The sequence below is a fragment of the Thermobia domestica genome, chromosome 5 (assembly GCF_964235325.1).
Source record: "Thermobia domestica chromosome 5, izTheDome1.hap1.1, whole genome shotgun sequence".
In the NCBI taxonomy this organism is placed as follows: domain Eukaryota; kingdom Metazoa; phylum Arthropoda; class Insecta; order Zygentoma; family Lepismatidae; genus Thermobia; species Thermobia domestica.
Window position 1 is genome coordinate 179,249,732 of NC_137458.1, and position 19,625 is coordinate 179,269,356.

Here is a 19,625-nt window from a genome sequence, read left to right on the forward strand (position 1 = left end):
TAATAATTTACTTTGTGCTGGTACGTCACAGTTTTCCTTAAAACATTTCAACTCTAGAGAAAATTCCTTCTCTTGTACCAACCGAATCCAGCAAGACAATGCTTCCTCCAACTCACTCGCCGTCAAGGGTCCATGTAGCCTTGCATGAGGTTTACTCCTTGAATTATTTATAAATATTTTGCACCAAGCTGTCACACGATTTAATCTTGCTACCAAAGAGTAGTTTGAGACAAGGCTAATGAGGCCTTGGCGTGCATTGTAGCAACCGACGTCTTTGGTTCAACAATCACTGCATCTGAGATCTCATCGTTAATCTCTACAGCTGACACTGTTTCTGCTGCTAACCACTCTGGACCTGTCCACCACAATCGACGATTGATCAGCTTGGACGGTCTAACACCACGACTCGCACAGTCTGCAGGACTGGTCTCACTGTTCACGTGATACCACTTGATGTTCTTCTTTGTTGCACTTCACTTACTCGATTTGCCACAAATGTCTTCTATCTACTTGGACGTGACGCAACCCAAGCAAGGGCTACCGTCGAATCAGAATAGGCACTCGTGCTGACTATTTCGACCTTAAGCAATTGAGACACAAAGTCCATTACTTTCACCAGGAGCACTGCGGCACATAGTTCAAGACGTGGCAGCGTTTGTCTTTTGATAGGGGACACCTCTGTTTTTCCACTTATCATGTTTACTGCAATGCTTCCGTTATTACGCACACATCTCACATACACTACAGCAGCATACGCAGCCTCTGACGTGTCACAGAACCCAACGAAATGGACTTCCCTTGTATCGTGGTGAATGGCACATCTTTGGATTCTCACTCCCTGTAGCAGTGGAAGTTCATCGAAATAGTCATGCCATTGTTTGATGATGTTGCTTGGAAGAGATCCCAGCCAATTCCTAGCTTCCATATCTCCTGCATTAGGAGTTTGGCCTTTATGGTAGTAGGAGCTAGCCACCCCAATGGATCAAATAGTTTGGTCAAGTCAGACAATAACTGTCTCTTCGTAACACTATGACGAGTCTTTGGTTCGATGATTTTGAAGCAGAATGTATCTTGAGACGGACACCACTGCACTCCTAATGCCTTGATAGCATCATTATCGTCCCAAGGATTTATTGCGTTTGTTTCTCTTAAATTACTTGAAATTAACTCTAAAACACTTGGTTCATTACTCGCCCACTTGCGCAATTCAAACCCTCCCCTTTCTAACAGTTGTACTAGTTGTGACTGCAGTTAAATTGCTTCTGTCACCGAGTTACTCCCAGTCAGACAATCATCCATATAGAAATCGTTAAGCACAACTGGTGATGCTAACGGAAAGTTGTGTCCTTCTTCGACGGCCAACTGCTGGAGACATTTTGTTTCTAAGAATGGTGCACATGCTGTTCGATATGTGATTTGAGCAACCTGTAATCTTGAATAGGCTGTTTCGGATCCGATCTTCACACAATGAGTTGAAAGTTTGCGTCTTCTTGCTTCACGCGAATTTGCCTGAACATCATTTTTGCGTCTGCACATAGGGCCACCGGGTGAGTTTGAAAACGCAGCACAATAAACGTGAGATCCTTTTTTAATCTTGGACCGACCATGATAGTTTCATTCAGTGACACACCTGTCGTGGTTTTTACACTAGCATCGAATACTACACGCAGTTTAGTAGTTGTGCTATTCTCCTTTAAAACTGCATGGTGAGGAAGATAGCAAGTTGTTGGTATGGGGACATACTGTCTTCACTTGATGAAATAGGTTCCATGTGACCGAGTTCTAAATATTCTACCATAAACCTGCAATATTGTTTCTGATAGCCAGGCCACGTACAAACTTTCTCTCTTGTTGATCGAGTCGCTTTACTGTTATATCAGGAGAATAGCCAAGGTCAGAGTGATTGGTCTTAAACGGTAGGCTAACTTCAAATTGACCATTAACTCTTTGATGTGTCACCGCAAAATGTTCTTCGCATTCCCTTTCTTCTACTACTAAAGGACGCACTAACGATACTTCTCCGATCTCCCACAATCGCCGCAATGAGATATCTAGAGTACAGCACACATGAAATGCGGACACTGCCGATGTACCACTGCAATTCACTTTCACCGATAACACCCAACCCAGTACCGTTTCCAATTTGATGGGTGCACCTTGAGGGCCCATGCGCTTGCCTCATTGGACAAGTAATGGAAACACGTCCGCACCGAGTAGTATATCCACACCACTTGTTTTGTAGAACTCCGGATCAGGCAGATCTAAATCCTTGATATGGACCCACTCATTAACTCTAGCAAGAGCCTGTCTGGGCATATCTTCGGTCACTTTTCTCACTAGCACTGCTGTTGTTGAATATTCATCGTTATTGTATCTTGACCTGAAAGCAAGATCTACAACTGCACGTGAATTGCATACACTACTGGAAGCTATTCCCGAAACAGTTATATTTGCAATAGGATTTGAGAGTCCCAGCGCTTGAGCACACAGTTCGGATACAAAACTTACCTCTGTTGCACAGTTAAATAACGCTCTAAAAGATTGAAATTGCCTTCTGTCGTTTCTAACCTTTACCTCTGCTGTGGACAGCAACACTTGAGGAAGAATAGTTGTCATTGTTCCCCCATCATCTGCTACGCGAGAAAACACATCTTGAGCGCACCGAGAGGAAGAATCACCTTCGGGCTTCCTGTCAATATGTAGTAACGTATGATGCAGCTTTCTACAGCGATGACACCCACGTGGGGTACACTGACCAAGTTTATGTGTTCCTTTTAGGCAATTGAAGCACAAAAGCTTACCCTTTACAAAGGAATGTCTGTCATCTACTGACATTTGAATGACATTTTTGCATTTATGCAGCGCGTGCTGCAGTCCACACTTCACACATGTCACATCTGCCAAAGCATGATACGCCACTCTTTCCTCTTTCCGGACGAACATGCCGATTTAAAGGTCTGAGGTTTTTTGATTTGCTTGTCACGGAAGCCGCGAATGCGCGCGATCTCTGGTTGAGAAACTGCGATAAGCCTGCGAAGGTTGGAAGTTCGTTCGAGTTAATTGATAGCCCCCATTGTTCACGTAAATCGCTATCTAGTTTTTCAGTTACGTGGTACACTAGTATACCATCCCAATGTTCCACAGTAATGTCGAACACTTTCAGCACTCGTACACATTCATTGATTGTATCTACAAGCCGTCTTAGAGAAGCTGGTGAATCGGCTACTGCACATGGTTGACAAATCAGTCTTTTTATCGTATCATTTACGAGTTTGCGTTTATTCTGGTACCGAGCATTGATTATTTCCAACGTGTCTGTATAATTTTGATCGGTCAGCGACAATGATTGTACAAGTATTGCCGCTTCGCCACGCAAAGATGCCTTCAAATATTGAAGCTTTTGCGCTCCACTCAATAATGTATTACTGTCAACTGATGCCACAAAAAGATCCCGAAACGACAGCCAACTTCGGTAATCACACTTCACTCACTTTTGAAGAGGTTACGTTTTCATTTGATGTTGATGAAACACCTTCTGATTGTTTCATTAGTACCATTTTCTCAATTAATTCGTACACTCTGTCTTCCACTGTTTCTATTTCTTTGTCATACGTATCAAATGTCTATTGATCACAAGTTCTTGTAAGATCTAACGCAAGCTTTTTACAGTCATTAACCAGTTGATTTGCCTTCTCTATGTAAGTATCCACTAAAGCTTTATTAAAAGATTCACTATTTATTTTATTCTCCAAGCGCGTTATTTCGCGTTTGGTGACAGTTTTGGAAGCAAGTAATTGTTCCATTCTTGGTGGCTTCTCACTGCACGGCTAAACAAACAACGAAAAAAATGAACGAAACACAGGCAGTGTAGCGGTTGCACAAATTACGTTGGTGTTCTTTACAATTTTACTTTTCCTCTTTCTTCTTCTGCGAAACACTACTAAAAAGACATAACTTTCCAACACATATATACACACACAGTTCAGAGTATTGCTCTGCTTTGAAGTTTTTACGATTTTTTGTAAGCGCAAAACCCGGCCCGGAGGACAAAATGTTCGGGATGCATGCACAAAAGCATTTCCCATTATTTACTAAACCTTCCTTGCGCTTCGCTACTTGTTGTTTGGAGAAATGAATCGTAACCTGGTTAAAATATAGCCAATTATTTAACAAAATATTTAATATACATTAGTGGTCCCAGGTATGTATTGAAGTTCTCACTGAATGTTTGTATTGCACCACAATAGTTGGACACAAGACACATCCACTCACACGTTTTGACTGTCTAAAAACACACTCTCTGGTCTTCGTGGCGGCTCATGTTCACTTTCTACAAAAAGAGGGAGTAAAGGCCACCCTCCGAGAGCGAAGGGAGCCAAGGACACTGACCATAGCCTGACATCTATTTTGTTACGTTATAGCTGTTCAGACTAAATATTTTGTAAAAGAAAAAAATACACCCAACATACCTCAGCAAAGAGAAGTCCGTTGGGTTTCCACTTTAAGACGTCTATTCGTAGTTGTTTCTATGCCAAACTTAGAATCCCACTAACAATTCAACCCCTCATTAAGAACTTCTCTCATATCATTTTATATTGGCGTGGGAGACTCGGGCTCGATTCCCGGCGGGAGCTTGTGTGGTTTGGATTCCACCTTAATCAGTAGACCTCGCCTCATATAACCTCGCTGCTGAAAGCGACATTAAAGTCAAAATCAACTCAATTCAACCTATCAATTCTTTTTCGTTATTAATCTTTGTCGACAGTCGTTATCATTTAGTAAAGAACTAGAGCGATCGTACAGGAGTACGGTGAAGCGTTGAAGAGCTGCAAAGTCCTGAGCTGAAATTTCAGTAGGAGTAACTGAAAGTTTGATTAATGTATCCATTACTTCAGAGAATGATTGCTACACCTGCCAAGCTGTCTTCTTGCCATGACCACCAAAAGCGGACACTGTGTCACACCCTGTAAATGCGTGCCAAAAGAGCAGGGCTTTTGAGTGAGACTTTCCTAGGCTTGTTGCAATTTCATGGACAGGAATATATCTCTTATTTTTACCAGTCCCATATTCAATCCACAAGTGTAATACATTGAGCTCAAAAATAAAGGAACGGTAATAACAACATCAGAATCGACAGTTTTAATTGAGATATTCTTATGTCCGTGGTTGCTGGCATGCAATGCATGCAAGAACATGCGTGTGTCTGCTTCTTTTTGTTTGCAGGGCATAAGGTTTGTTACGTCCATATTAGAGTTTGCTGATGCGGTATAATCACATGCATACACAATATCTCTCTTACCATAAGAATCACTTATGTTCTGTAAGTGTTTACACAGAAGTCGAAATAAATCAGTTTTATTTTTTAGAATTATTCAAAAACAATGCCCATTTTTTTGGAGTTAGTGTGGAGTCTTTCACAAGTATTATTGGTCCTTTTCCTCGTTGGTCTCGTTCTTCTTTTTTCAGACTGTAGGGATCATAATTGTCAAAGACTATGTCCATTCTGATGACATCAGTCGCAAACTTTTCTAAAAATGTTTGAAATGTGTTAGTGTAAAACATAGAAAACGTTTGTCCCGGAATAGGCTTCAGCATGTGAGCTAATACTGCTCCATCAAATATAACACGATACATAGGTACATCGTATTGTGATGTTCTAAATGGTTCTAAGCGAGAAATAATGTCTGATTTTGTTCCCTTGCGCAATTGACCATTTGAAGAGAGTGACGGAGGATACGAAAGGTTTTCGTGAGCAAAGAAATCTTTGATGTTTCCAAATCGACTTTGACAAGCTATGTATAAACGAGAAAACAGGCTACAGTCAATCTTTAAAATTGACTCCTTGAGTCCTTTCTTCGTTCCTTCTTTTTGCGATGTGTGAAAAAGCGAAAGTTTATTTCTTTTAATTGACCGTTTCCGAGCAAATGTTTTGTACTGTTGCTTTCCCAATTCTTCTGCTTTCAAGACAGATTTAGCTGCTTTCTCATCCATAACAGCATATGTGGCAATGCATATTAGGGCACCATTTTCTTGAGCAAATGTATTTCTGTCATCATCTTCACACGCAGTTATTAAAGCTTTGTAATAAAAGTAAAAATATCGCTGAAACTTAAAGTCAAAATATTACTTACTCTTATCTCAGGGTTTCGTGGCGTCGGGCCTCTGTCGAGCCTCCGTTTGCTGCTAGCTTTCCATCTAAAGCTACCTGTACCATAACTCTTTCTTTGCTCAACAATAAATTTTGGTTAATGAAAACTCCATTGTTCATTTAGCTACTTTAATAATTGAAATGAGAGATAAAATAAAAGTCACAAATATAAATACAGTTATCACGATGTTGAATGATAGTGTTATTTGTAGAATATCAGCTTTATGTTAATTGCAAAATTGTATTTAACTCTTATTAAATTTACAGGTTGATTGAAAATATTTTATGTTGCACCTAACACAAGAATATAAGTTGGCCTTTTCTTTAACACCAATAATTACATTGATTTTGCAAAAACAAAAGGAAGGAAATTTAATTTTACTCAAATTATAAATGACTTTAAATCGAGGGTGTGCCATTTGGATTTTTAGTTTTATCGCGCACTGCACTCAAAATTTAGTTCATAAAATGTCTGCCACTTTACCTCCTTTCTGATTACTGTCCATTGAACATCTTCCTTTTCTTCTAGCAAGGTAGCTTCGCTGTCTCTCTGTGGAAGTTTCCGTGTTGCTTTGTTGTCCGTTCCCCAGAAAGTTTTCAGACGGTTCACACTCCTGGAAAGTCCTCCGAGTTCCAAACGCTTACTCCATTTACTGAGTTTTATCACTACGGGCAATGTTGCACTTTTATAAAACGTTGATTAAAATATTATACTTATGATCTGGTCTTCCGGTATAAGATGGAATTGCAACTACTGTCCTTTTGTCACAGCCCGAAAATAGCGTACTCTTGCGGCCTCCCGCATTTCTACCGCTAGTTGCCCCACTAAAACTGTCTTTCAACGCTCAGAGCGCGAAGATGTCTTATTCGACAGGTGGTTACCCCTGAATTGAACTCTGGACTTCGCGATTCGATGATCTCGACCACTTAACTGCTCTCCACCTAACCAAAAACTTTTTATGTTCTCTTTCTGACCTCTTCTTTTATTATTTCACATTAATTACTTATTCATTTTTATTTCTCCTTTCCTATTTGTCCTTTACACACCCTGACTATTTCTGACACACCCCTCGTCTAATGTAACCAATAATTGTTCGTTTTATTTTGTTTCAGTAAGTTTCATTTGCTGTCTTATTGGTTTCTCTCCATTTTTATTGACCACTCTCTCTTATCATTGGTTTCTCTCCTGTTTCTTAAGAAAGACCTCCCGTTCTCTCTCTTCTTTTTTTTTCAGTCACCTCTTTGGCCAGAGACACCCTGCTGAGGTTACCGTAAACCTGATTTATTAAATATTATATTCTTTTGTGACACTTTAATTTGATGTTCTCAGATGTTACTTACTGGAATACGAATATTTATATTTTTATCGTAATGTTGTCTTGATATAATAGTGATGGTATTAATAATCTATATATATAAAAGAGAACGCACAAATCCTTTGTGAACTCATCACGCTAATACGGCTGAACCAATTTCTTTCATTTTTGGGGGGTTGTTAGGATTTGGACCCTAGATGGTTTTTATCATATCACTTTAATTTTCAATTACCAGTGTCTTGAGATAATTGACCATTCAGGTGTCCATACGTACAAATCCTTTGTTATTAGTTCATCATAGGTAAAAATAAACGTATTTATATGCAACCCGCATGACCATGTGACTCGGCGGGTTAACATAAATGACAGGCGCTATAATGTTAACATTTACTGCAATTTGAAAGCGAAAAAGTAAAAATTATCTAAGTAACAAAGTTTATTGCGTTCCGGGGTGACCGCAGCGAAGCGGGGTGAACGCTGCTAGTGTTGAATAAAACAATATTTCTATCACAATATTTCTAGCGTTAATAATAATAATAGTTGTTGGTTAAATAAGACGAAAGACACAACATATAAGTTATGTATATATGTAATGATAATTAAGGTATTTGTATAAAATATCTATATCTACTTCCCTGTATGTTATACTTTATTAAAATGATCCTCCTTTTTAACAATTCTTCTTTTTTTCATGATGTTGCAAAATACTAGTTACCAATAATAATAATAATAATAATAATAATAATAATAATAATAATAATAATAGGCCTAATAATAATAATAATAATAATAATAATGCTATTTTATTTTAAATATTTTTACAGATTATGTACAGCTTTTAACTAGGTTAGGAATGATCTTTTCTCTAGCAGTAAATTGATAATGTTATTACTTATATAATTATACGTAATATATAGATCTCATATACATAGAGAGAGACAGAGAAAGAAAGAGAGAGGCAGACAGACAGACAGAGGGAAATCCTTTCAATGAAATAGTGCTCCATTTATTCGTTTAGACTTGCATGTAAAATATACTCAACTTTGATGATTGTTACGTATTACAGTAATTTTAGCTAATTATTTTAGTTAAGAAAATCCCCCCACATTTTTTTCTGCGCTATTCTACACCCCTCTTCTCTACATCCCTTGTTCTGTGATGTTTTTTACTTTTCTTGGGGTTGCTTTTCGAAGACCTTTTCTTTTTTCTCTCTCTTGCGGCTGCAAACTGGGGACTAGGTCTTCTCTGGTACATGTTACGTGTCTCAATAAATATTCGAGAGACGCCGGAGAGTCTTGAGAAAATTTCTTAAAATGAACACACAACTTAGTCGTGTCACTTTTCTGTCACCATGCGGTTTGTGTTTTTCGCTTATGTGTCGAATAATTAAAATATTTTTCTAGCATCATGGAAAGCCATTCTGGACCCCTTACGTAGCCGATTTTGGGTGGTTTTCTTTTCTTTTCCGAAGCGAAGTGTCAGGTTCACAGCGTTGGGGCAGATTCTTTCTACAATGTGTTTAATTGTTGCCAAATCTCTACGCGTCTAATTCTAATAACACATTATATAGCTCATTATTCACGCTCCACCCTCTACTAAATAGTATTATCCCTCTCTCGGCAATGTTACCTATTCCATTATATACCCTTAATAGCGAAGCTTTATTTATACATTAAAATTTCGCGTGCTTATTGCTCTTATAAATTTGGCAACGTATTGGTCATTTCTGTTTCTGCTTATTTGTCTCCAGTTAGTCTGAACCAGGGGCGGATCCAGGGGAGGGCGATCGGGGCGATCGCCCCCCCCCAGAAGAGGAAACTTTCTTATTTTCTATATATATAAATAAAACCCATCCCAAAGTTTGGAGCCCTTAAAAGTAGCAGTATGACAACCCACCGACCCCCCCAGAAGTCGGTCCTGGATCCGCCCCTGGTCTGAACTGTGTGAATGTTAGCTAGTTTTGGGAAATGGTTCCCACAGGTTTAAGACCGCACTCCGTCCGCTATATTTATGGTCATTTTCTTGAAAGTGTCTTGTTGACAAGCAACAAGTAACAATCTTAAAATAAATAAATGGTCTGATTCGTATCAGTCAATGAATTGCCTATATTAAAATTCCTCTCCAGGGTGGTAAAGACGCTACAGTCTAAAATTTCATGGAAGAAACCACGAAACTTACAATCTTGTTGACTCTTTTTTTTTTCTCGTGTGTGGCTGTAAAATAATGACTATCTTCTTTCTTTTTTTTCTAAAAGGAAAAGAGAATTGGATGTATGCAGCTGTCTTGTTTACTTTTTTAACCTTAAAGAATGTAGTTAAATAATATATATAATTAAGCGTATTACAGCTTTCACATGTTTTTTGAACCTAGAGGAAAAAGCGTCTGTATCTTCATGATGACTGTGATCATCTGAATCGTCACTTATTCTTGCATCTTTCTCAAATTCGATTAGTAATCCTGCAATCACTGGTCCCGAAACCATTCAACACGGAAGAGCACTTTCATTATCAAATAAACCAATGGCACCTCCTTCACATTTTAGATCCTTATTACATTGTTCATATAACTGGTCGTGGGACATGTACGAATATTTACTGTTTGTCTTTCTTCCCACAAAATTACCTTTCTGAAATTCACCATATACTTGTGGGTTTCGTACATTAAATTCTCCCAAGATTACGAATACTGGCATCCAACGGGCATAATTGATATGATCCAGGGCGAACACCCAGGGACAAATCTGATCCAATGTACTACAATAGGAGGAATATTTCGCCGATCGAATACTATCCAGCAAATAAAAAAGAAGTGATTCAAGGTTCATGGCCGTGTACCAAAATTTGAATAGGGCCGAGAAAAATAAATCATATAATATTATGCATAACACATATTAAAAGAGTCGACGGCAATCTTGGGTTTATGACGTCATATACTCGTCTTTCGGCTCAAAGAAAAGACAATAACTTATGTTACTTTATGATTCTACATATGAATAAAAGATATTGGTGGTTGTATACGCCGACCAAACAATAGTTTATTGTTTTGCGCATTTAATTAAACAGATAATGAGTTACTGAAAACAATAACAATTTATTTTGAATCTGGAATTTTGGACTGTATAAATTTGTATAGTTGATGGAATCAATAAGTATTAGAATAAGCAAATACTACACACAAACACTGAAGATCCCGCACACGAGGCTTTTGCAGGAAAGCACAACACAACACTGACAAAAGATGCGGGAGGCGGCCTAACGGTATTTTTGAAAAGAAAGACAAGAGACCGCCAGAGTAAGATACTACAAATAGAAACCATATTGACCTGCAGAGACATCTCTACAGCAAAACTGACACTACATAAAACATATATTTTGTTCCAAGTTTTGGAAATGCCGACAATAGGCTCAAATACTGAAAAAACATAAGTCTCCCTTTTCTTCTTAATTTTATGAAACAAACAGAGGGCAGAATGGCCCGAACATAGCCCCCACCTTGAAACGCTCTAGTTTCAAACAACACACGCACACAACGAATGATCGAGTTTCACACCGGAAATACACTACAAACGAAATAATAATAATGCGTAATAATTCTAAAAAACAAACAAACACAAGACAAAAATATAGAACATTCATAGGCAATGATAGGACATGCTTGAACAGCGAGGTGCTGGCGTTTCGCATGACTTCACTTTACTTTGAAGGGTTGAAAGGCAATGGAACCAGCTTCGCAATGGGGCGCTTCAACTCCCCGAAGGCAGTCTTTACAGTAACTGCTCGCACTAAGCCATCATTTCCTGGAAATATGCACTGAACACGCCCTAATCTCCATTGCTGGGGAGGCAGATGGGATTCCTTCAAAATAACCATGTCACCAATCTTGATATTGTCTCGGTTTTTCCGCCACTTCGTTCTTGACTGGAGACTGCACAAATATTCTTGGGACCAACGGCGCCAAAAATGCTGCGACAACTGCTGCACCAATTGCCACCTTTTCAGATGAGAGAGCTGGGATGAAGTGAAATCCGGGATAGAAAGTAATGATTCTCCCACAAGGAAATGAGCTGGTGTAAGAGCGGCCAGATCGTTGGGGTCATCCGAGAGAGGAGTGAGGGGGCGGGAGTTCAGAATTGTTTTAATTTGAACTAGCGTGGTATACATTTCCTCAAAGCTTAACGCCACCTCTCCCACGATGCGCTTGAAATGATGCTTTACTCTACGTATATTTGCTTCCCAAATCCCACCAAAATGAGGTGCGGACGGGGGGTTAAAATGCCAAGATATTCGTTGTTTGCTGAGGTAGGCAGCAGTTTCTTTATTTTTGGCCGTGTGAACACTCACTCTTAACAATTCCTTTAGCTCTTTGCTAGCTCCTACAAAGTTACGCCCACAATCGCTGTAGATGTCACTAGGTACGCCCCGACGAGCCACAAAACGCCTTAGGGCAGCGAGAAAGGAAGTAGTGCTTGCATCCGCTACTAATTCTAGGTGTATAGCCTTAGTGGAAAAAACACACAAAAAGACAGATGTATGCCTTAAACCTCAAACGGCTGCGCCCCCGGCTAGCTTTGAGTAGCACCGGCCCTGCATAATCCACACCTGTGTGGGAAAAGCATCGGCTTGGGTTTACGCGAGAGGGGGGCAGGGAACCTATTAGTTGCGTCTCTGTTCTTCCTTCAAACCGACAACATTTTACACACTTCCGGATTATCTTCCTCACTAGATTTCTCGCACCCACAATCCAGAAATGTTGCCGTAGCGTAGATAACACTAATTGAGGGCCACCGTGGAAAGTGTTTAAATGCTCGTGATTGATCAGAAGTTCCGTTAATTTATGCTTATTGGGCAACAGCACGGGATGCTTTCTATCCACAGAAATGTCGGCGTTTTGTAATCTCCCCCCCCCACACGCAAGATGCCATTTTCGTCAATGAAGGGAGACAAGCATAAAATATTATTCTTATTGGGAATGGGCTCTTCATCCACTAAGCACTGGATTTCGGTGTGAAATTCTCTTTTCTGCACCTCCTTTACCAAACACAAAAGGCTCTCTTCCATTTCTTTCGATGTAAGTGCCCCCTGGCGTTTCTGCACCGGATTCCTGCAGTTGTAAACAAACCTGCGACACCAACCCACTACACGCTTCAATCTCACTAGGGAGGAGAAACGGTTCACAATGTCATTTTCAGACTGCACACACATAACGGTGATACATTTTTTCTTTTCTTCCACTTCTGTAGTAAAGTCAGCGAGAGGATATGGAGGCTCTGGCAACATTGCTTCGCGCAACCACTCTGGACCGCTCCACCACAGGGGATGTTCTAAGAGCTCGCTGGGCTTTAACCCCCTTGACGCACAATCAGCTGCATTATCTTCACTCTTGGTATGTGACCATTGTGACGAAGGCAAAATTCCTTGTATTTTCGCTACCCGATTTGAAACGAAAGTTTTCCACTTGTCAGGTGACTGGGCTAACCAGGCCAACACAACAGTGGAGTCAGTGAAAGCCCTTGTATCCTGGACGTTTACACTGATGGCACTTGCAACTGTTTTTAACAATTTGGCCAGCAACAATGCGGCGCACAGTTCCAATCTGGGTAGGGAAACTGTTTTGATGGGAGCAACTTTGGTTTTTGCAGCGATGAGTCTCACGTCGACATGGCCGTTAAGACGTTCTGCTCGTAAATAGGCGACTACAGAATAGGCCCGCTCACTAGCATCAGAGAAACCTATTAATTGACAGCTGATGGCATCAGAGGGCACAATGCATCGTTCGACCTTCACTTCACGGAGCACAAACAACTCATCGCAGTACTCTTGCCAGGCTGCACTTGTTTCAAAGGGGAGGGGGTCGTCCCTACCGAGGCTTTCCTTCCACAATGATTGTAACATCATCTTGGCCCTGACGGTTACTGGGGAGAGAAGGCCAAGGGGATCGAAAATCTTGGCAATCTCTGACAACACTTTTCGTTTTGTCCACACTGCTGGGGGAGAGGGAGGCACTACGTTAAACCCAAACTCGTCGGTAACAGGTGACCACCGTACTCCGAGAGTCTTGATGTTATCGGTGTCAAAGTTGAATTGTAGGTCAATTTCACGCATATGGGGAGGCACAGCCTGGAGCACTTCCGGTTCGCTAGATAGCCACTTTCGAAGTTCGAAACCTCCTTCTCGCAAAAGTTGAATCAGCTGTTGTTGTAGCTCAATTGCTTCGCTCACACTAGCTGCACCTCCGAGGAAGTCATCCATGAAAAAATCTCTTCTCACTGCCTTCGCTGCTAAAGGATACTTCTCCCCTTCTTCTTCAACTACCTGGAGCAAGCATCTGGTTGCCAAGAAGCTAGCAGATGCAGTACCGTACGTCACTGTTAACAAACGGTAGTCTTCGATTGGTGCACTTGGAGAATCTCTCCACACAATTCTTTGGAAGTCAACATCGTCCTTGTGCACTAACACTGCCCGGTACATTTTTGCAATATCCGCACATAAGGGAACACGATGCTCACGAAAACGAACAAGAATCGGGAAAATATCATCCTGCAATTTTGGCCCCACCATGAGCTTCTGATTCAGAGATACACCCGAAGTTGTTCTTGCACTCCCATCGAAGACCACTCGCACCTTCGTAGTGGAGCTGGTGGGCTTCAAAACAGCATGATGTGGTAGGTAACAACTAGTTTCAGCTGGAACGTTTCTCTCGCTTGGGGGAATGAGTTCCATATGCCCTAACTGAATATATTCCCTCATGAAGTCGCGATATTGTTGCTGAAGGGAGGATTGTTTAGCTAACTTCCGTTCGGTATTTAATAGCCTCTTCACTGCGATTTCACGTGATCTGCCTAATGGGGCTGTGTTACCCCTGAAGGGTAGTCTCACCACATAACTTCCGTGCTCGTCACGGTGGTGTGTAGCTACGAAGTGTTCTTCGCAGCTCCTTTCTTCTTTTGACATGTGTTTTGTAAGTGGGAGCTCTTCTAACTCCCAAAACTGGCGAAGAGCTTCATCGATCTCGCAGGAAACTCGATGTGACGTCACAGTTAGCTTCCCACTTGTCGGACCTATATTGCCAGATAGCACCCAGCCGAGACTAGTTTCTAATGCGACAGGCGTCCCGGGTGGCCCCATACACTTCCCGCTCAACATAAGTGATGGAAACACGTCCGCTCCCAACAGAATGTCAATGGGGCCCACTACGTTGAAAGTGGGATCTGCTAATCTTAGGCCCTCTAAATGAGACCAGTTTGTAGCACTAGGACACTTTTGTTTGGGTAGATCAGATGTAACTTTCTGAACTACCACAGCACGAGTTTCAAAAGTTTCACTTGTTCCCCCGAATGACTGAAACTCTAAGTCCACCATTGCACTCGCTGTCGCCACTCCTGCTCCTGTAATCCCGGAAATCACAATACTGGATTTCTTTTTCTTGAGACCCAGTTTTTGTACACAGTTCTCGGTGACAAAACTAGATTCACTCGCGCAATCCAGCATCGCTCTGAAGGGGTAGCACACACCATTATTTCCTCTTACTTTCACGATGGCAGTACATAATAACACCTGTGGTACACTTGCGTCCGCTGCAACATGGGCCGTGATATTTGATTCACGCACTGGTGACTCAGCTCTCTCGTAGTGCAAGAGAGTATGATGTTTTTTAGCGCACTTGCGACACGTACTAGATGCGCACGTATCCTTTCTACACGATTTCCGAAGACAATTAAAACACAGTTTTTTCTCTTTCACTAGGGTGACACGATCAGACACTTTGAGTTTTGTGAACTCAGCACATTTGTAGAGGGGGTGGATTGCACTGCATACGTCACATAATGTTTGACCACGTTCACTGGTTGTAACATGGGAGGAAGTTTGTTTTTTGTCGCGATTCTTCACTTGCTCACTACTTCCGGCGACGCGCGATTTCCCGCCGGCAGACACTGCGAGCGCGCGGGCTCTGTTATCGAGGAATTCTGCGAGCTGCTCAAATGATGGCTGTTCATTTGTTTTCAATGAAAGTTCCCACTGTCTACGACTTTCACTGTCCAGTTTATCCGTGATATGATAAACCAAGATAACATCCCAGTGTTCGACTGGTTGCTCGAGCACCTTGAGGGACCGCGTGCACTCTATTGTGGTATCAATTTACTTACGTAGGGCGGCTGGCGATTCTTGTTGTATTACGGGTTGCGTAACTAAGCGTTTAATTGTCGCGTTCACTATTTCCCTCTTGTTGTGATAACGTGCGTTTAAAATGTCCCACGCCTCTTTGTAGTTGCTGTCCGTGGTTTGCATCGTTTGAAGGAGTTGTGCTGGTTCCCCTTTCAAGGATGTTTTGAGGTACTGCAACTTTTGAGCACCTGACAGATTTTTGTTATTGTGTACTGATGCCACAAATAAATCGTGAAACGATAACCACTCATGGAGGTTTCCCGAAAACACTGGCAACTGAAACTGCGGTAGTCTTACGTCACTAGCAGGTTGCCTCTCAGACGAAGACGAAGACTGAGCTCCTTTACTTCCCTCCAATTGAAAATCCATCAATTGAACACACATCTGCACTATTCTCTTGTCCATTTCCGCTAACTCTTCTTCTTCTTTTTCGAACTCCTCGTCTCCTGCCACTGCCGAAATATCATCCAGCAGCTTTGAACACTCCTGCTGGAGTTCACTGACCTTCGCCTGATGCACCAAGATGGCTGACGCTGCGGTAGCGTCCAACTCTGTGATGGCTTTTTCTTCGCGCGTAATTTTTGACTTTAATGTTCTTTTCTTAATTTTTAGCGGCTCCATCTCTAAAACACTACACTATGTTCGAGAGAAAAAACAAACACTCAATCACTAGTCTATTATTGTTCACAGCAACAGTTCACATAGGCACTAGTAATTTGGCGCGGATGGACCATGTATACGACGACCAAACAATAATTTATTGTTTTGCGCATTTAATTAAACAGATAATGAGTTACTGAAAACAATAACAATTTATTTTGAATCTGGAATTTTGGACTGTATAAATTTGTATAGTTGATGGAATCAATAAGTATTAGAATAAGCAAATACTACACACAAACACTGAAGATCCCGCACACGAGGCTTTTGCAGGAAAGCACAACACAACACTGACAAAAGATGCGGGAGGCGGCCTAACGGTATTTTTGAAAAGAAAGACAAGAGACCGCCAGAGTAAGATACTACAAATAGAAACCATATTGACCTGCAGAGACATCTCTACAGCAAAACTGACACTACATAAAACATATATTTTGTTCCAAGTTTTGGAAATGCCGACAATAGGCTCAAATACTGAAAAAACATAAGTCTCCCTTTTCTTCTTAATTTTATGAAACAAACAGAGGGCAGAATGGCCCGAACAGTGGTTGTTGCACATTTCTATCGTTTCTCTAATGCGAGAAATAAATAATTTTCATAATCCGTATGTAAGCCATGGCGCCATACTCTGTTTATGTTGTCATATACTGGCTTCTAGACACAAAGGAGAGCCAATCACATGTTATGTCAAGATTCTTCACATCCAAAGAAAGAGATTGGCGGTTGTTGCATGTTTCTATTATTTTTCTGCGGCGAGAAATTCCCATTTCTCGAACCGGAGATAAACCGCGGCGGCCATCTTGGATTATGACGTTATAAAGGGTTTTCAGCACTGACAGAAGATAAACACTTGTGATTTTCTATTCTCCACGTTAAAAGGAACATACTGGTAGCGGTACTATGTTCCTATTACCAAAGGGCCAATGGAACTACAAATGCCATATAACTACATCTACGGATACATTCGAACATTATTCACGAAAGTTCCACATTTAGTCCTACAAAAAATTGACTATCTCAGTTATTTGTTGAGATATATCAGTGATTCTGGTGGCGTTCAAAAGCTATTGAAATGACCTTTGACGATTGTTTCAAAGTATTTTTTCATAACTAGCAGTTTCAATGTTATTTGCTATAAAACATAGAAAATCGTTTTGAAAATAAACATTTTTCCAGTTTGAGATGCCATATTTAAAAATGACGGCAATATAAGGCAAATATTTACAATGAAAATAGAGGTACAATTTATTCTCTGCAAAATAAAGGAGAAACGAAGTTTCTACCTTGAATGGTAATAGAGTTATACATTTTTAAACTCAGTTAAGTCGAAATTCGTTGGTGGCCATATTGATGACGTCATATACCTAAAACAAGACCCCCCCGAGGTGGTTCTATATCAGGATTTACTTCTTATTAATAAGCCTATCATCCCTGAAAGTGGCATGTTGGTATCACATTTTGCATGATCCAGTCGCTAAGCTACTACACTAATAAGAAAGAATTTTTGGAAATACGTATCGTAAAAAGGATGGGATAAGACTTTTTTTTTTAAAAAAAAAGAAAAAGAGTAGTGTATCTCGCAAATCTCTGAGCTAGTAAAATGAACTTGACATATTTATAAACTTTCCACTGTAAAACAAACAAACAAACAAAAAATGAAAATTCAACACATAAAAGGGAAAGAACAAAGGGTGCACTTTCTTTAATGTTCGAATTCCCCATTACTTATTCGGAAAATATTTATAAAGTAAAGAACGATTTGCTTAAGCTGCAAGAGTGAAACACGGTATTTCAACTTGGAACTAAAAGTAATAAAATATATGTTTTAGCGTCTTGAAAATTACATTTCTAAGAGGAAAGGAGGGTCAATTTTTATAATATTAAAATTTCCCACTGCTTATGAGATTTGGGCAGAAAACTCTTTTCGTTAAGTTTGAGTTCGACCCGTTAAACAAATTAGAGTACAATGTGGATGATTAATTAGGTTCTTTAAATCAGCGTTTCCCAACCGGTGTGCCGCGGCACACTGGTGTGCCGCGAATGGACTACTGGTGTGCCGCGAGGAAATCGAAATAAAATTATTAATTCTATAACAACCAAATTGCAAGACAGGAAAAATATATATTTGTATTTTACATTACTATTAATTTCTGCCATGGAAAAAATTACTGTAATTGTAATATATTATTGTACATACTTTACTGTGTAGCAAACAGTATTTCGGCTCGTACACATTTTCATGGTTAGCTGCTATGTTACGCTAAGTTCATACTAACACCGAGAAATGGAAGCATTTGTACGGTCCGCGTCAAGTGAACGTACGTAGAACACTCACTCGCACGTGAATGACAGAACAACACCTTATTCAAAAGCTGTAATTTGACTTCGACGCATTGCATCCTGTGTGATTGCAATGATGTGGACCGGGTTTGTGGTTAAAAAAGCAAAGTTAAAAGTACAAGAGATTTGCTTGTTCTTTCGTTATTTAGTAATCTTCGTTCTTAGTGAAAGGTTGGATACAGTTTTTCGAAAAAGAAAGAGTATTTTTAAAAATCTGGGTCTTATATTTCATTGCAATTGTTTTCTATTATAAAATTAGAATGAAAAATAAGCATAATGATTTACCACGGGGGAAAACCAGTGTTCGAGCTTTCTTCTCTGTGAGAAGATAAGTAATAACAGGAAAAAAAAATACCATGGTATTTTATATCTACAAATAATAATAATAATAATAATAATAATAATAATAATAATAATAATAATAATAATAATAATAATAATAATAATAATAATAATATGTATGAGTTGCCGCGAGAATTTAAGTTGCACCCGTAGTGTGCCGCAAGTAGAAAAGGGTTGGGAAACGCTGCTTTAAATTATTTTAACATATTGACGTAGTTTAATTTTTAAAAATGTGTTTCTTTCATATTCTATTATAAACATTATTAATATGCTGTAGTGATGGGCATTTCGGTTGTCCGAAATTGATTCCCTTTAATACATTCGAAAGAAGAATTCGTTTCTCCGGATCGAAACTTTTGGTTCCGGGAAGTTGTATGATTCCGAGTTTCTTGGTTTCTCAATCCGGTTCCTCTAAATAAGGATTCGATCCTTCCTCTCTGGATCGAATCCTTTCGTTCCAATGAATTGAAGAATAATTCCGAGTTCCCATACGCCTCTTCAATGTGATTCCTTCCAGCTAAACTAATCAAACAACTTTTTCATCTGATAAGTTACTCTCCCTGAATTGAAGCTCTTGTTTATTTGCTGACCAACTATTGTGCCAGTGTTGCCAGACGTACAGTTTTGAACGTACAAATAGGGTAATTTGCTCTTTCG

The 19,625-nt window shown here is 40.0% G+C and overlaps 5 protein-coding genes across 6 annotated transcripts in view; 1 reads left to right on the forward strand and 4 right to left on the reverse strand.

Annotated features, from left to right (window-relative positions):
- The window catches only part of LOC145686306 (uncharacterized), a 308,465-nt gene that overhangs the window by 30,800 nt on the left and 258,040 nt on the right, over positions 1-19,625 (forward strand). The gene's annotated exons all lie outside the window — the stretch shown is intronic.
- LOC145685335 (uncharacterized) lies at positions 503-925 on the reverse strand. Its single transcript, XM_081757712.1, has one exon. The coding sequence runs from the start codon at positions 923-925 to the stop codon at positions 503-505; it is 423 nt and encodes a 140-aa protein (XP_081613838.1).
- On the reverse strand, positions 2,179-2,943 carry LOC145685336 (uncharacterized). Its single transcript, XM_081757714.1, has one exon. The coding sequence runs from the start codon at positions 2,941-2,943 to the stop codon at positions 2,179-2,181; it is 765 nt and encodes a 254-aa protein (XP_081613840.1).
- On the reverse strand, positions 5,356-14,951 carry LOC145685337 (uncharacterized). Its single transcript, XM_081757715.1, has 4 exons — positions 12,498-14,951; positions 11,161-11,960; positions 6,633-6,831; positions 5,356-6,102 (listed from the first exon to the last, which is right to left on the reverse strand). Exons 1-4 carry the CDS (start codon positions 14,949-14,951, stop codon positions 5,356-5,358), a joined length of 4,200 nt encoding a protein of 1,399 aa, XP_081613841.1.
- LOC145685338 (uncharacterized) lies at positions 15,600-16,247 on the reverse strand. The gene has a single exon (XM_081757716.1). The coding sequence runs from the start codon at positions 16,245-16,247 to the stop codon at positions 15,600-15,602; it is 648 nt and encodes a 215-aa protein (XP_081613842.1).

What these genes read in the sequence shown, in the direction of transcription:
- LOC145685335 (XM_081757712.1), bottom strand. Translation starts at nt 925, where the DNA reads ATGGAAGCTAGGAATTGGCTGGGATCTCTTCCAAGCAACATCATCAAA.
- LOC145685336 (XM_081757714.1), bottom strand. Translation starts at nt 2,943, where the DNA reads ATGTTCGTCCGGAAAGAGGAAAGAGTGGCGTATCATGCTTTGGCAGAT.
- LOC145685337 (XM_081757715.1), bottom strand. Translation starts at nt 14,951, where the DNA reads ATGCTGGATTGCGCGAGTGAATCTAGTTTTGTCACCGAGAACTGTGTA. An exon ending in AAGAGAGCCTTTTGTGTTTG is followed by an intron (nt 11,961 to 12,497) that starts GTAAAGGAGGTG and finishes TTTTCCACTAAG; the next exon opens with GCTATACACCTAGAATTAGT. An exon ending in GGACAGTAATCAGAAAGGAG is followed by an intron (nt 6,103 to 6,632) that starts GTAAAGTGGCAG and finishes TTTAAGTTTCAG; the next exon opens with CGATATTTTTACTTTTATTA.
- LOC145685338 (XM_081757716.1), bottom strand. Translation starts at nt 16,247, where the DNA reads ATGGAGCCGCTAAAAATTAAGAAAAGAACATTAAAGTCAAAAATTACG.